Genomic DNA, 17,272 nt, shown 5'->3' on the forward strand with positions numbered 1-17,272 from the left:
CACCAGTGTGGAACTTAAACATTGTTTTCACACGGTTAATGAGACCTCCCTTTGAACCATTACATAAATGTGAGTTGCAATTCCTAATTTGGAAAGTAGCTTTGCTAGTAGCTATTACTTCTCTCAGAAGAGTTAGTGAACTACAAGCATTCACCATTCAAGAACCCTTTCTGCAAATGCACCATAATAAATTGGTCCTCCGTACTAATCCTAAATTCCTTCCAAAAGTCATTTCAATCTTCCATCTAAATCAATCTGTTGAGCTGCCCGTATTTTTCTCGCAGCCACAAACAGTCGCAGAAAGAGCTCTTCACACCTTAGAAGTCAAAAGAGCATTGCTTTACTACATTGAAAGGACACAAACTTTTTCACCACCACATAAGGGTAACCTCATATCAAAATCTGGGATAACTAGGTGGTTTGGCAATGCATACAAATTTGTTACCACGAAGCTAAACGTACATTCTCTATTCCCCCTAAAGCCAATTCTACTAGGAAAATAGGGGCTTCAATGGCGTTTTTAGAGAACATTCCCCTAGATGACATATGGAAAGCAGCTACATGGTCTACACCGCACACATTCACAAAACACTAATGTGTAGATGTGCAAACTAAACAACAAGCTACTGTGGGCCAAGCTGTACTAAAAACCCTGTTTCAAACCACTGCAACAGATACTGGTGGTCGCCGCTAAATGTGGGTACTGCTATATAATTTATGCACAGTGTGTAATCTGCAGCTCAAATGCCTCGAACGGAAAATGCTACTTACCAGTATGCATCTGTTCTTGGCATGTAGAGCTGCAGAGTTACACACGCCAACCCGCCTCCCCGGCTACGGCTACCTTTATCTGTTCCAGTATTATCCTAATTAGATACAAGTTACATGGACATCCTTACTTTTCTTGCAAAACTCCATCACTTCCCTAATGGCGAAAAACAATCTGGGGATGGGGCCGATGCCCATACGTAGTATGATCCAAAGGAGTGACTTCCAAAGACTTTCTAGAACATAAACAAACTGCAAACATCCAGGCCCAACACTAGGTGTCTATCTATGTACAGTGTGTAACTCTGCAGCTCTAAATGCCAAGAACAGATACATACTGGTAAGTAGCATTTTCCTTTTAAAATCTACATCCTATCCAAGTGCATATAATATGAATGGTAACTATTGAAAAAATGGGCATGACAGTACCCACAAAGTTTGTAAGGAGTGTAAACAGTAAAATATATTGCAACTCACTGATCAAGTCCAAAAGCTTTCCCTGTACCAATATTTATACTCCCACTGTGTTAGATTCCCCTGTTCCCTGGTTGGCTGAAGTACGCCAAACAGGGACCCACGAGCCCCAAAATTAGGGAAAGACAGGTCACCTCTAGAGATAGCCCCCGCTCCACCCCCTTGGTAGCTTGGCACGAGCAACCAGGCTTATCTTGAAGACCAATGTGTAAAGTATTTGCAATTACGCTCACAGCCCCAATGATGACGCCATAAATAGACTCCACACAAGTATAATAGAAAAACAACTATATGTTTCTAAAAAGATATACAATGTGACCACACAATACTAAACCAACATATGCATCGTGGTAAAGCTCCCCCTGGCCTATTACTATTGAGCTCAACTAAACAATCTTATGTAATCCTAATGTCATAATATGCAGTACGTTATGCTACAATCAGATACTTCACAACATAAGAATAATGTAGATCATAATACAGCTATCGGGCTATTTGAACTGTTACTGTAATGCAATGCGTAATGCAATAACGTTGTAAACTTTTATGCCCCTGTAATGCAATGCGTATGGTCCCCTTCAGGTACTCTGTTAGGAAAAAGCAATCCAACGTGTAATACAGTTATCAGGCAGTTCGTTATGCGAAACGAATGCAATGCAGAACACATATATCAGGCAGTTCAGTATGCAACACTAATGCAATGTGTAATAAGACATACTGGCAGTTCATGATGCAGGACTAAGACTAGGTGTAACACATCTATCCGGCAGTTCGTTATGCAAACCTAGTGCAAAGCGTAACACACCTATCAGGCAGTTCATTATGCAAAACTAATGCAATGGGCAATACGACAAACAGACAGTTCATTGTGCAGAAATAAGGCAATGTGTCATAAAGTCATCAGATACTCCGTTATGGAGTAATGCAATACGTAATTTACTCCAGCACCATTCGCGGTGCCTCCGGCGGTCTCTCCTCCACTTGTGATGCTAGCGGTTAGTCTTCGGCCACAGTTGACCACCCCCCACATGGGTAAGATATAACACAGTGAATGCAGCTTTGCACTCTGGCCCCTAGTGCTGCCATTCCCTTGGCACACGGGCCGCAATCCGAGCCGAAGCAAAGGCTCACGCTGCAGAACAGAGAAAGAGTCCGAGAGAATCTTCCTCCGAGCCCGCGCCCCGACCCAGGAGTCGACACACGTTACCTGGGGGCCGCGAACCCACTTTCCTCCGTTGCAAACTCTCTGAATTTCCGGGCAATTGGAAGATCCCAGGCTGAGCACTACCCCCACACAAAGAGTCAATGAGACTCGCTAGAATTCGGGTGTACGATAACCAGACAACTCCTCACGAGGGTCTCAGGCTGCGCACAACACACACACGCAGCGTCACTGAGACACACCCGATCTTCTGGTGCGCACGATCACAGGGCACAACTTGCGCAGGTCTCAGGCTGTACAAAGCACACGCACACAGCGTTGCTCGAAACACGCTTGATCTTCAGATGCCCCCGATCACAGGGCACCTCTGGCAAGGGTCTCAGGCTGCAGAGAGCACACGCACACAGCGTCGCTGAGAGACACTTGCTCTTCTTGTGTGCACGATCACGGGCCAATCCACTCAAAAGTCTCAGGCTGCTCCAAGCAGACGCACACTACATTGCTGAGACTTACTTGGCTTCCCGGTGCACACGTTCACAGACCGATCCTCTCGTAGGACTCAGGCTGCACCAAGCACACACACACACGTCGCTGAGTCTCGGTTGGAACTCCACATGCAGGATCACAGGGCACAACTTACGAAGGTCTCAGGCTAGACAGAGCGCAGGCACACAGCGTATCTGAGAGTCTTCTCTGGAAACTTTTGTGTTCCTGTGTTTCCGAACAGGGAGCCAGCTCACCTCAGGCCCTTGGGGACAGTTACTTCAGGACACAGCACACCGCAAAGTCCTTCAAGAAGGGGGACACAGTACACAGCAAAATCCCTTTAGCCTTTTCTTGGTTGAAACGGCAAACTGCAGGCCAGCCCCAGATCACACAGCAATCCATCAGTCTCTTCAGTTGTTTCTTCCTTGGCAAAGGTCCTCTTGACTACAAAGTAGCTCCAGTCTTGTTCACTCTTGATCAAGCCATTCTTCAAAGTTCAGGGGCTTCAGCTCGCATAGTTATCCCCTCAGTGGCTTTGAGGTCTTTGTGCTACAGGGGGCACTGACTCCTGCTCAAACCAGTTCTGGGTGCCTCCCTACCAGTGACACCTTCTTCCTTTGATTAGTGGGGGTCTGGAGTCTCAATCACTCAGCCGGAGATGGGACAATTGTTTTATAGCAGCAGCCCAGGCCTCTTCACCTCTAAGAGCTCTTCCTCCCCCTACACTCCAGATGCAGGTCAGCCTGTGCTGTCTCACCTCCTCCCTTGGGTCAGACATTCCCCAGATCCTATTGCTTTCAAATCCAGCCAGTCAATACACAATCAGGCGGAGAGACACAGAAATGTTTAAGGCACAAAAACCCAGCCACTCTGAAAGAGTTGCTTACAAACACATAATGTAAAAAACATCTGCACAAAAAGATGTGTTCTTGCAGGGTGAGTTCAGGCATACTAAACTTCACCTTTCCATCTTAAGCCTTTGGGAAGATAGGCTGGAAAACATAGTACACAGCTTTCCCATTCTATTCTAATGGGCAAGATGGCCTTTGAAAACCGAAATGGTAATTTTTTCTTTGTCAGGACATGGCACAAACCTAAGTACTTACCTTACCTTTCACATGCATTACACCCTGTCCAGGGGGGCCTTATACCTACCATAGGGGTGTCTTAGGTGCACAGAAAGGGAAAGGTAAGGTCTGGCAAGTAAAGTGCACTTGACAGAACAACATGGCAGTTTCACAAACTGCGCGCAGGCCCTGCAATGGCAGGCCTGAGCTCACCTTTTAAGGCTACTTGAGTGGGTGGCATAAATAGTCCTGCAGTCCCACTAGTAGCATTTGCATTACCAGCCCTGGCACACATAGTGCACTTTACTAGGGACTTCACTAGTAATACAACACATCAATTGTGGACAACCAATAACTGTACACAGGGAGCACTTGCACTTTCACACTGTTTAGCATTGGCAAAGTGTCCAAAGCATCTAAGTTGGCAACACTTGTCAGAAAAAAGGTCTAGGGGTAAAGCAAAAAGTTTAGGGAACTTTAGCCAAAAAGGGCCAAGTCCCACACACTCTCTCCTCTTTGGCTAGCTAAACTAATCGTAGAACCAAATAAAGGCCTAATTAGAGTTTCGAATATGGATCATACCTGCATTCCTCATCTGAACAATTAATACAATGTTCAGTGAAACAACAGTGTCTGCTGTTCTCGTCTGCATTGAAAGAAAGGCTGATAAGCCCACAGTGTGAAGGTTAAGTGCTACTCCATGTAGCCTTCCGCACATGAACAAAATGGGATTCTGCGGGGGCTTGATCCTGAGGCTCTAGCACTCCAGTCCCCTCTATTTTTTTCAGACTCGGTTATTTGTTTGTGTCATGTCTATTCATTGTTGAATCTTTCAGAAAAAACTATTAGCAGAAAAAGACCTTGGCACCCTTTCACTTACCTACATTCTATGAAATGTTGCTTTAAAAACAATAAACGAGAAATGTACTCGTCAATATTCCATGAAACTTTGTCATAGAAAGGAGTACCTGAAATAGTAAGGATATATTCAAGCAGACTTGATTATCATGTTCAAGGATCAATATCATGAATAAATGTGTTTTTTTATTTTTTGTCACCTTTTTCTAATTCTCAATATGCATAATTCAGAAAGTGCCTGCATGAAAGGAAAAAGCATAATAAGCATAACAAAGGCAGCTGGACAGTTATCTTTCTGCAGCTTTTATGTTTTTCTCTCTGCAGGTAAAAGCTTGCAGGGATAGTGCAGCAGCACAGCGGTGCCTTGATGCCATTACTGAATCGGCTGCTACAGGAAAAGGTAATATTCTTGGCCTTGCAGTGGAAGCAGCACGCGCAAGGTAAGACAGCATTCCAATTTCTCATTTATATGAACCGTTTTGGAACCCAGTCATTTTGTTTTTTGAGACATGCAATCGGTTTTTAAATTATCATCTTATTCTCTTCACGGTTTGTCTTTGTACCATTTTTGACCATCATTTAGCAAATTATTTGCTTTTTAAGATCGGAATTTATTTTTAGTTCTCATTAGATCCCAAATCAGTTTCACATATGTGTATGTACACACACACTATAATGTGGGATAGTTCTACAGTACATGTGTTCACATGAATTCCCATGATGGTAAATTAACACTGAGATTTTATTAAACGAGACCTCCGAAGAGGCAGAGCAAGCCAGGTTCCGATTGGAACTGTAGGCTCTTGTTTAAATGGTATGCTGTATGCGTACTACAGTAAATTCAGAATGGGAAAGCATTAAGATGTTTGTGAGAGAAAAATCCGCAGAGTTTTGCCCTCCCAGTAGGGTATGGCGGCTATAATAGAGGGGTTGCAGACTCTTGATCCCCAGGTGGAAGGATTCATGGAGACAAAGAATGAGAAGGTGGGTAATAGACGCTTACTTGGAAGGTTGCAGTGGTGAAGCAATACTGATTGCCCTCATTCAGGGAAGAAACTTTGGGAAGTAAATTGTGAGGTGAAGTACTCCGGTAGATCATTGACCAATGAGATTCATCTTATCCCAGTGCAAGAGACTGGGGTAAGCCTTTGTAGGCAGGGAACTGGAGGGCACTCATTTGAGAGGGGGTAATGTATCGGGGATGGCTACTGTTCTATTTAACTAGGCTAAGATGGTGAAGGAAACATAAAGCAGATGTCTTGAAGATGCACTCAAAGGAGTGTTCGACTGTTCCAAGAGAATGAGCTAGGGGACTGTACTGATGCGCTAAACCAAGATATGCAAGCAATGAAAAAGAAACTTGTCTTTATTCATTAAGACTACTTCTTTTTGATTTCAACATGTTTTTATTGTTTTTGCATACAACATAAAACAATATTAGTTGTCAGTCCAAAGGAGGAGACCAAGATCTAGATCAATGGAAGGTTGTAGGTAAATGCAAGTGCACCGCTTGCAAGGTAGTGAAAGATTCTTAGGGCATCTACACAATATCCATGATTCCCTCTCAGGATGTAGAAATTTGAACACACGAAAATTCAAACAGGGAGATATCAAAATGGTGTGTGGGACCAGTCACCTAATTGGGTAATTGGGACATTTCTTCATGTTGTGATCACACTCTAGTTGGGAGGCTAGGGCAGTTCTTGAGATACTGATGTTCTATTGCCTCAGTTTCTTGGGACGCAGGTTGAAGGTGGCAAGTAGTGTGTCTACTTGATTGGGGGGGGGAGGGCATTTGCAGGCTCTTAGAATACTTGGATAAATTGCTCTTATATAATATGGGAGGACATTTTCAAGTTCCACACTCCTCCTCCTCCTTTCTTGCCCTCAGTCTACAGAGGATGTTAGTGGGAGGGCTTTTCTGAAGGGTAGTACCTGACATAGGGAAACGCTGGCAAAGACAGTTGGTCTACTTTAGTATACTAACTCATGAAAGGCAGGCATGCATAAATGCTTACTAGTTATTTGTGCCACCTCTCTGTACATGCTTCCTCTTTATATGCCTCGGCCTTGTTTTAGATTACCCATGTTTGCTGTGCTGCATTGCACTAGCACAACCAGCTTCAGAAATAAAAAGCCGATACAGACATAAGAGGCACGGATAGGGACAGGTTGAAGAGAAATGCAGCATAACTATCCCTTGATGACGAGTGCCTATGATTTGTTTTTTAATATGTACACATTGGCAGGGCTATGCTTCTGATTGTTTAGCAAGGAAAAAAGCCTTGAATATACTGGAACATTCAGATTTGTTTGGGGTGAGCTCCAAATTCCACATTTTTTTATACCCCATTTCAAAGGGGAAACTTGTAATTGGTGTTTTTTATTGTATCTGATAAATGATGAGTCCCAGGGTATTGTTGTTTGTCACATACAATAAGTAACGCCATAATACCATGACGCTCATGATCAAAGCATGTGTGCAGATTTGTGCACACCTGTATTTTTGTATGAAAGCCAGACATATTTTTCTTCCAATACTCGTTTTCATTGTGCTTAAGGCGATTATTCAATTTCTGTACCTTTTTTTCACATTGGTAGAAAGACAATGCAGTCTAACCAATTTGGAAACATTGAAGATATATATGTGATTTTTCCTTAGATAAGTTAGAACAAGGCAGGACCTCTACTGAAAGTGGGGAAGGTGCAATGTTTTACCAGGTTGTTGTCCGATATGATGGATTTGAGGAGTGTGGATGGCCTCATAATTTTCTACAATAGAGATTAAAATTGAGTTGATCAGTGAAGTAATATGTTAAACCATTAGTGGAATACTTTGTTGCCAGGTGGGTCATATAAGATCTTCAGATTCAGTGTTGGGATCTTGTGTTTGTAATTGCCTCAGCGAGGCAACGGAAGAGTTTGCATTCAAGGGGTTCCTTATGGTAGTAAAAGTTTATTTCGGAAAATTGATTCCATAAAACGTACTTATGGATAAAGGCACTCCCTGTCGAATTTTTCTACTCTATGTGTGGAAGATCTTGTATTCTAGGGTTAAAATAGTGGTTTAGAGGGTGCACCCATCCAGGTGTCCTTAAATGCAGCAATAGCAAGGTCATGGGCTTGGGCGAGCATATCATTAGTAGTTACCTCAGAGTTTGCAGACCCACAGTTCAGAAGGAGAGATAGTATGTGTAGAGGATGGGTCTCTGGGTGAGAGAAGATGATTCCTGCAACGTTGCATGACCAGGTCAACAACTGATTGTATTAGGGATTTCTATCTTTAAAAATTGTGGTAATTAGATGTGTTGTGAGATCTGTGATAATAAGTATTTGGGCCTGTGGGGGGGGGGGGGCATGGGCTGTTAGGTGCAGTGTGCATGGAAGAATGCTCTGAAGCATTGCAGTACTAGTGTGTTGGGGTTTTCAGAGCTAGCTGTGGTGAGTGAGGTACAACGGGGAGAAGGACAAGGAGAGCTGTCCCTGAAAGTCTTTCCTGGTGGAAGAGAGAAATTGATAGTGTGGTTAGCTGAATTTTTATCATCTTATGCACGTGATCCAGCTTCAGTTTGATGTCAGGCGGTTTATTTCGGCTCCAAAATAAGAGGTTTGCCCTGGTCTGTAGTAAGCATCTGTAATAAAGTAGGAGGCAAGTAATCACACCTGACATGTCTAAGGGTGGAGGGCCAATTTGTGTGATTTTATTTTGGTGAAGGTGGTCTGCATTGACTGGTTGGCTGACTGAGGGAAGTTGTGGCTTGAGTTACTGGGTGAGCCTAATACTTGATATTACTTTGATGTGTGTAGCACTGTGTTACACTGTAGGAGTAACTCAGTTTCAGGTTATGGTCTTTATTACCTTTATGTTGATATTATGCCATTTGGTCTCGTTCCCCAGGGGGTGTATGGCTGATGAATGGGAGACCGAAGAGTAAAGGAGGGTGAGCCTAGGGGTGTTATGGTCGAGGGAGATGGTATGTATTGTGTCATTGTTAGCATCCGTAACCAATTTGAATCTTTTATGACGTTTGAATTAATCTAAGAATTAGGTGAAGCTATCTGACCAATGGTTTGTGACCGTCTCATTTTCATACAATGCGTTGTCAGTTCTGGTTATGTATTCTGAGCTAGTGGTTTTTCCCGTAAGGGTTTTTTTGTCTACTTTGTGATTGATTAGCAACATCTTCAGTCCAGGAGGGTATGTCCTTAGTAAAGACATGAACATGTCAGTTTTTGTGGAGCCCGGTCTGAAGTCAATTGTCGGTGATTAGGATTGACGGGTTGACTGTCAGTACTTGTGGTTAGTTTTAGATGGGTTAAGAAGAAGGAAAATCTCTGATGTTACATGCATTCTGCACCCTGATGTGAATCTCTCAAATGCCTTTGTCATAACATTGATTCATGTAAAAAGAAAGGGAATCTTTAAGGAGCATCCTGACTCTCTACAGAGATAAAATGAGCTATTGATTAATCACATTATGTATAAAAGCTTCACAGTAGTATTACCTCAACATTTGGTTGACATCAAGACGCAAAATTAAACGTGGTGCAGCATAAACATGAGAAAATCCTTTTAGGAACAGAAATCACATCAAAGAGCATTGTACAAAGTGAAAGACAAGGATGAAGTCAAAAGTGATCGGAAAGGTAGCTGGCCTGTGGACTGTGTGTGTATGTATTGAGCGGATATCATTTGGCAGAGGATCAGGGCTGATATGGGTTTCCTGATTTTTACTTGATGAAGAAAATGTATTACGTTTTTCAGGAGCGAGAGCTGGTACCTCACTATTTTGTTTCTCCTGAGTGTGAAGGGTGAAGTCATTCTGTATGTGTGTGTTAGAAATGGGATTTCTGGCTGGCTAAGGCATGCGCCAAAGCCAGGCAGAAACCACCACTCTAGTCAGGGCAAGAGAGTCACACACCAAGATAACCCCTGCTCACCCCCTTGGTAGCTTGGCACAAGCAGTCAGGCTTATCTCGGAGGCAATGTGTAAAGCATTTGCATAACACACACACAGCAGCAACCCACTAGGCACAACACAAAAAAGGAACTCCACACAAGGTTATATATAAAAATAGCCTTTGTATTACCATAAACACATTAGATCATAATCACACAATTATACTGTGCCAACTGGCACTGGGCAGTATTAACAGGGTATTATATACACATTACAGGGCCACATGGGCCACTGTCAGAATCAGCACTTAGTAGAACTAGCACTTCTAGAACATTGAATACTTGTTGCACAAAATAACAATTGTAAAACACAACCTCTGGTAAGAAGAAGGTTACACACTACGCAATCCTAATCAACTTAGGCACAGATCACGCAGGAAACATAAACTCACTAGCATAAACTATACTAGGCAAACCAACCTCCTAATCATGAAACACAGTTAGAGGTATCACAGGCATAAAGGCATTGCACATTATGCATAAATCACATTAGGTACTGACCCCAGGCCAACCGGCCTTCCGTGGGGCTAAAATGCCCAATGTCCAGAATGTCTGGGCTGACTACGCAGGCGGCAAAAGAAGAGTGCGCAACAGGGGGCCCTAAACGTGGCAGCTGCCCACTACTTGCTTGGCAGCTGTGTAATCCCAAAGAGCATGTCCCAAAGAAATGAGGAACCTAAACGGTGCAGCTGCCCACTACTTGCTGGGCAGCTGTGAGGTAGGGAAAAAAATACTGTAAGGGCTCTCAGTGCCCTTGAAACAAATTGCGCCAAACGTTGGAGCTATCTAGGCTCTAAAAATGATGGGGCTACTCGTTGGAGCCACGGGGCACTGAGAACAATTATGCCAAGTGTTGGACGGGGCTCAGGAAATAACTAATGTTCCCAGGCGAGCCATTTAGGCTCTGAAATCAACTGAGGATTGGTAAAGAGTTATCGCTAAATGTTTGGAACCCTCTAGGCCCTGGGTAATAGTGAGGCAAGGTTGGAGAGGACTGCTGCCATCCGGGCCACTCTAGGCACTGGGATCGCTATGGTACCTGGGCAAGTCGGGAAACACGGGCCCTTTAAACAATTATGGCCCTTAAAGCAAAATGTGCTCGGAGACTTTGAAACAACTAATGGCCACGTTGGAGTGGCCCGCTAGCTAGCGGGGCTGCTCAGGGGATCAATCAGCACTGGTATGGCACGGGGGGTTGGGCGCCGACAACTTGCCCCAACATCACCCCCCTTGAACAATGCAGCTTTTAGCCCGTACTCACCGGGGCTCCGCAGGGCTCCACTCGCCTTCCCGGTCTCCTCTTGCGTCGGTGTGGACAGGCTTCTCTAGCGCGGCACCTGTGGGGCTCTACCTTCACCTCGGGAGCCCCGCCGAACTGCCACAGCACCTCTCCTCTGCTCCTCACTTGGCACCATGGGGCTCTCCCTCGCGGGCCCCGGGTGCAAATGCCGCTCGTGGTCCTCGCGGTCTGCTTTACCTGCGTGAAACTGCAGGGCTCTCTCCCAACACGGGAGCCCTGCTCAGGAAGCCGTCTCCTCTCTCACCGCGGTGGGGGCAGGCGCCGGCAATGTGCCTCATGCCCCCTCCGCTTCCTGTGGGCTGACGGTGCCTTTGCTTGTGGAGCCTCCGTGACTCCCTCTACACCACGGGGCTCTCCCTCGCTCTCGGGGGGGCCCCGGGTGCAAACGCCACCCTTCCTTACTTTTCAGGAGCGCGGGGTAGGCGCCCATCGCTTCCTGGTTCTCGGAGCGCTCCTCCAATCAGAGCGCGGCCCTCGCAACGAGCCTCCAGGCTCAGGGGTGCGTGGGCCAATCACAGCGCTGCCCTTTCAAAGAAGCCCCCGGGCCGGCAGCAGTGATTTCTTCCTGTTGTGGAAGCATGGGGCACAACACGGGGTAGGCACCCGTTTAACTGCAAACGTCCCTGGCGAGGTGGGCACCCGCTAGGGGGATATTAATGGCGGCAAGGTCCTTGGTGGGGTGGGCACCCGCTAGGGATAAAAATCAGCAGATATGCGGGGTAGGCTCCCTCGAGGCACAAAATGCAGGGTTGGCACCTGCTATACTTATAAATCAACAAAACACGAAACAGCAGCGATGCCGGGTGGGCACCCGTGCCGAAAATATGGCGGGTTGCGGGGGAATCTCCACGCCGGGGATTCCCTTGCAAAAACGATAGCAGCTCCTTGCTGCAGTTGAGAACAGGAGCACTGCTCCTCTTAGCACCAGAATAAAGCACTCCTCATGGAAGTAGAAATAAAGCACTTCCCAGGCGCTTTAGAGCCAAGTCCCAAAGTCCAGGGGAAAGTCTCTTTCAGAGTGCAGGGGGGACAAAGGCTGGGCCCAGGGGCCAGCTCACAGGGCCCTCTAGCAGGGAGGCAGTCCCCAGTGGCGGTCCTCCTGGCGCCCAGCAGCAGCAGCAGGCCGCCCCTCAAGTTAGGTCACAGGGAGAACACTTTTCATGGGTTCACAGCCCCTTTTTATGCACATATTTTCCTTTGTGACACAGATGCAAGGCAGAGACATCAGACACTCCACAGGAGGTGGGAACAGCATTGTGAAAGGAAAGCACCGCCCTGGAGCACTTTGTTTTGCTCAGCCCCTCTCCCTATTTAGAGGACAGGCTAGGGACATCAGTCGCACCACAGGGGGCGGAGCCAGCATTGTGGAGGGAAGGCCCAGTCCAATGCAGGTCCCAGGTGCACTCCTCCCTGCCATCAACTTACAGATCTCCCCATTCACCACCGGGCAGACCCATCCTGACTCCTAGAGCCAGGCACACCATCCAGCTCCAGCCAATCACAAGCTAGACAGTCAACTCACATTCACTGCACAGAAATACCAACTTCTAGAAGTGGCCCTTCTACACTAGACGCATTAAATCTGCGAACACCGTCGCGCAGCATTTAATCTCTTGAGTTTGCACATACCAAACTCGCCCCTGCACTCCCCACACACCAGGAACTACCATGGACACACACTTTCCCGATGCATTCCTATGGGAGGGCAGGCCAATCTCACCACACATACTCAGATTGCGGATGCACTTTACACTGGGACACAGGGTTAAAGTCCGCAGAAGCCAAAAACAACTAGTACCAGGTCACTTTTAAAAGCAAAAAGTTTAGGGGTGAACCTGCCAAAAAGGCCAAGTCCAACAGTGTGGCTGTTCGGATTTGTTGGCAAGTAAAAGGAATTTGGTAAGCACTGGGTTAAGCATTAGGTATGCACTTTTCTGGATTACTTACTGTGAGGATTTGAGCCACTGAATGTTGCTGCTAAATGCATGATTACCCACGAGGGAGTCGTTCTTTCTCCTATTTCAATATAGGGTGAAGCCCCCATCCCTAAATGTTGTTTTCCATTAGAGCTAAACTGAAAAGCTGCAAATAAATGTAGAATGTCCGACCAGTAGGCGGAAATGTATTGCAAGAGACAAGCCCTGAAGCGCGATTGCCTGGTCTCCAGCAACCACTGAGTTCTGGGCTATCTGTCTGCCCACCACCCAAATCATGCAGTCCCTCTTTATAACCACTCCCAAAGCTTATCCTAGAAGATGTTTCCCCACCCCTCCCCCACCTCTAAACTACATCTTCAGAATGTCTACATATCTAGATATGCAAAGTTCAGCAGGCTGTAACCGCCCCAATCACTATTAAAGCTGAACCTTAACATCTGTTTGCTCCCAAAATATGCATGCAATATTTACAAGCTCTTACAGAATTCTTGGTTGGATATTATATTTATCACTACTTCCTGGACAGTGTAAGCAGCATTACCTGACTGGGCAGTAGCATGTTCATCAGGTTTCAAAAGATTCCACCCAGAACACACAAATAGTCCAGGTGGTGGATTAGTTCTTTTCTCAAGGACTATACAAAATCTTTCCAATGTCTCCCATCCCTTTGAAATACACTGAGCTTTTCTGCCTTTCTGTCTCCCTCACTCCGGTGGCTACAGTCTCAATATTTTATGCTATGAGCTCCCCTCCGTATTCTATTCCAAGTTTGGCAGTTTGTTTACAGGTTTTCTGACTCCACTTGTTCTCTTATTTTAGAAAAGCCTGGTTACAATTTAAATATAAAATATTTAATCTGTAAGGGAAAGTCACACAATTTCTTATCTTGGTGAGACCAAGTTTAATATCTAGTCATGTACCCCATATATGTCATCTTTAGTGTTTAAAACCAATCAAACCAGGCTGGAGACCCACAAAACTATTGAGAAGTGAGCGGGCATAAATAAGTGAGGTGAATCAAGAATGGGCCTCACGTAAGCGACAACGGGGGAGCCGCTGGTAGGTCCTACCAGTTAGCTCACTGTGTCAATATCATCACTTTCCTTATACAAAAAGAAACATAACCAAATTCCTAATTGTGTGTCCTTTAATGAAAAGGATCCAGGCCTGGATCCAGGTCATCGCCAGTTGACCTCACGACTCCTCCGCTGGCGCCGACGCCGTGGGTTCGCTGCCCCGGTTTCAGCCCCGGTCAGGGTGCTACGCTGGAGCAGCGCGGCTCGGCGCACTCTCCGACGCCGATGGGTGAGCAATTCACCTACGACCCGGCTCCATCATTTTTGCCTGCGTACCAGGAGATGGATGACGAGGAGGACTTGGAGGGGTCTGAGGACCCTCTGGCACAGTAGTGCCATTTAAGCCAGGACTGGGCAGAAGAGCTGGGGGAGGCCAGTGGTCTGGACACTTCTCCCGACACTGGATTCGTCTCTCCTCCCTCCGTGGCTTCGGAGGAGGGGGCTACCTATAGCGTGGGGTTGAACAGAACGGCCAAGGATTTGGCTCTTGAGCTCCCTGTCGTGACTGTGAGGACTGACCTCCTCACTGAGGTGCTCAAACCGCAGGTAAGCTCCTCTGAGCCTCTACAGCCATTTAACAAGGCCCTCACAGACGTTCTGATGGGCACCTGGTCCAAGCCCTCTACAGGTTTCCCTGTGGATCGGAACGTGGCCCAACGCCACCGCCTGGCTCTGGGCGACCCCTGCTTTCTGTCCGTTCACCCCACCCCGAGAGCCTGGTGATCCAGGCCTCTACGTCCCAGACCGCATTCCCGACCACTCCTCCGGATCGGGAATCCAAAAGGTATGATCAGTTTGGAAAGAAACTGTTCTCCTCTCTGAGTTTGGGGATGTGGTCTGTCAACACCCTCTGCCTTTTGGGCCGTTACACCCACTCTCTGTGGGATACAGTTGCGGACGTGCTGCCACAGTGTCCGGAGGATGCCTGGACACTGCTCGCTCAAGCCCTGGCGGAGGGGCGGGATGCAGCATGGTACTCAATTAGATGTTGACTTGACACCACAGACTCGCTGGGCAGAGCGATTTCAACGACGGTGGCGATTCATCGCGACGCCTGGCTGAGGTCTGCCAACTTCTCGGGGGATGTCCAGGCCATGCAAATGGACATGCCCTTCGATGGCCGTTGCCTTATTTGGCGACAAAGCGTACAGTGCGCTAGAGCATTTTGAGGACTCCAGGGCTACGGCCAAGTCCTTGAGCCTAGGCCAGTGTCAGCAAACTTTTGCTTTTTGCCCCTTTCGTGGCCAAGGAAGGGCCCCCCCACACGTCCAGCCAGCCACAGGCCGCAGAACCAGTCTCAACACGGTTGCAGACGTGGTTACCGCCGTGGCGGTCCCCAGGGACAACGGCAGGGTCAGTCCACATCCGCTTCCGCAGCATCTGCCTCTAAGCCTTCCTAGTCCAGCATTTCAGGCCCATTCGACGCCAGTGGGGGGTAGGGTTCGCCATCACCTCCTCCACTGGCATACCATCACGTCAGTGGGTGCTGCAAATCGTCCGAAGGTGCTATTCCCTCCCCTTCGAGGCGACCCCTCCAGCTATGCCACCGCGTACCACCGCATGTCGGGGGATCACTTGTAACTTCTGCAGGAGGAAGTTACGGCCCTCTTGGCCAAGGGGGCCATAGAGTGCGTTCCTAGGCCAGGAGTAGGACATGGTTGCTATTCCACATCCCTGTCCTGCCGGCCCACCGGCACTACCTGCGGTTCACGGTCGGCCACAAGCACTTTCAGTTTACTGTGTTCCTCTTCGGCATTACCAGTGCCCCTCGGGTGTTCACGAAAGTGATGGTGGTGGTTGCAGCTCATCTGCACATATCAGGTCGTTTCAGTCTTCCCCTATCTCGACGATTGGTTGTTGAAGACTGGCTTGCCCCAAACAGTAGTCTCCCACCTCCGGCCGACCTCCTGCACTTGCTGGGTTTCTCTATCAATGTGTCGAAGTCACACCTGTGCCTCTCTCAGAAGCTCCCTTTCATCGGAGTGGTTCTGGACTCTGCGCAATTTCGGGTTTATCCCCCCGAACAGCGGGTTCGGAATATTCAGGCTCTGTTTCCGATCTTTCATACTTTATCCCGAGTTTCGGTCAGTTTGATGCTGCGGCTCCTGGGACTGATGGCCTCCTGCATCCTTCTGGTGCATCACGCCAGTTGGCGGATGCGGGCTCTGCAGTGGGACCTGAAGTTTCAGTGGGCACAGCATCAGGGCAACCTGTCTGACCACGTCCTGATCTCGGAGGGCACTGCGAGTCAGTTGCAGTGGTGGCTCACGAACTGCGATTGGGTCAATGGCAGATCCCTCTCCCAACCGGAGCACGTAGTCGTGGCGGATGTGTCCCTTCTGGGATGGGGGGCCCACATGGGAGAGGCGGAGATTAGAGGCCGCACTCAGCCGCCAGCATGATGGATCACAAATGGCGTCTGAACTCCGATGTGGCACAAGGTCTCTTTCAGCAGTGGAGAGAGACTTGGCCACCGAAGAGAACGCGCAATGTCATCAGTTCTGCGCGTTGGAGTTTTCAAGGTGGCACTCGCTAGGCGACGCTTTCCGTCACAAGTAGAGCTGCGGTCTGTTGTACGCCTTTCCGCCTATATCACTCCATATCAACCTTCTGGAGCTGCGGGCGGTCTGACTTGCACTGAAGGCAATCCTTCCCTCTGTCCGGGGAAGTGTAGTGCAGGTGTTCACGGACAACACCACCGCCATGTGGTACTGCAACCAACAAGTCGTGGACCCTTTGTCAGGAGGCTCTGCGCCTCTGGACATGACTGGAACACCAGGGCGTCACCCTGGTGGTTCAACACCTGGCAGGTTCCCTGAACGCCAGAGCGGATGAACTCAGCCGCCGGCATGATGGATCACAAATGGCGTCTGAACTCTGACGTGGCACAAGGTCTCTTTCAGCAGTGGAGAGAGCCTTGGTTAGATCTATTCGCCACTGAAGAGAACGCGCAATGTCATCAGTTCTGCGCGTTGGAGTTTCCAAGGCAGCACTCGCTCGGCGACTCTTTTCATCACAAGTGGAGCTGCGGTCTGTTGTTTACTCCTTTCCGCCTATACCACTTCTGCCAAGAGTGCTTAAGAAGTTAAGGCGAGACCAGGCCCAAGTCATCCTTGTGGCTCCGGACTGGGCACAAACATACTACTATCCCTTGCTACTCATCATGTCAGCCGATCCCACGATT

The 17,272-nt window shown here is 47.7% G+C and overlaps 1 protein-coding gene across 1 annotated transcript in view; it reads left to right on the forward strand.

Moving 5' to 3' along the window:
• MMUT (methylmalonyl-CoA mutase) overlaps positions 1-17,272 on the forward strand; it is a 267,755-nt gene that overhangs the window by 180,053 nt on the left and 70,430 nt on the right. Inside the window, exon 9 of the mRNA XM_086926220.1 lies at positions 5,140-5,255. Within this exon, the coding sequence (XP_086782346.1) occupies positions 5,140-5,255 (116 nt within the window). The remainder of the gene's footprint in view (positions 1-5,139; positions 5,256-17,272) is intronic.

The sequence above is a fragment of the Lissotriton vulgaris genome, chromosome 6, assembly GCF_964263255.1.
Source record: "Lissotriton vulgaris chromosome 6, aLisVul1.2, whole genome shotgun sequence".
Lineage (NCBI taxonomy): Eukaryota > Metazoa > Chordata > Amphibia > Caudata > Salamandridae > Lissotriton > Lissotriton vulgaris.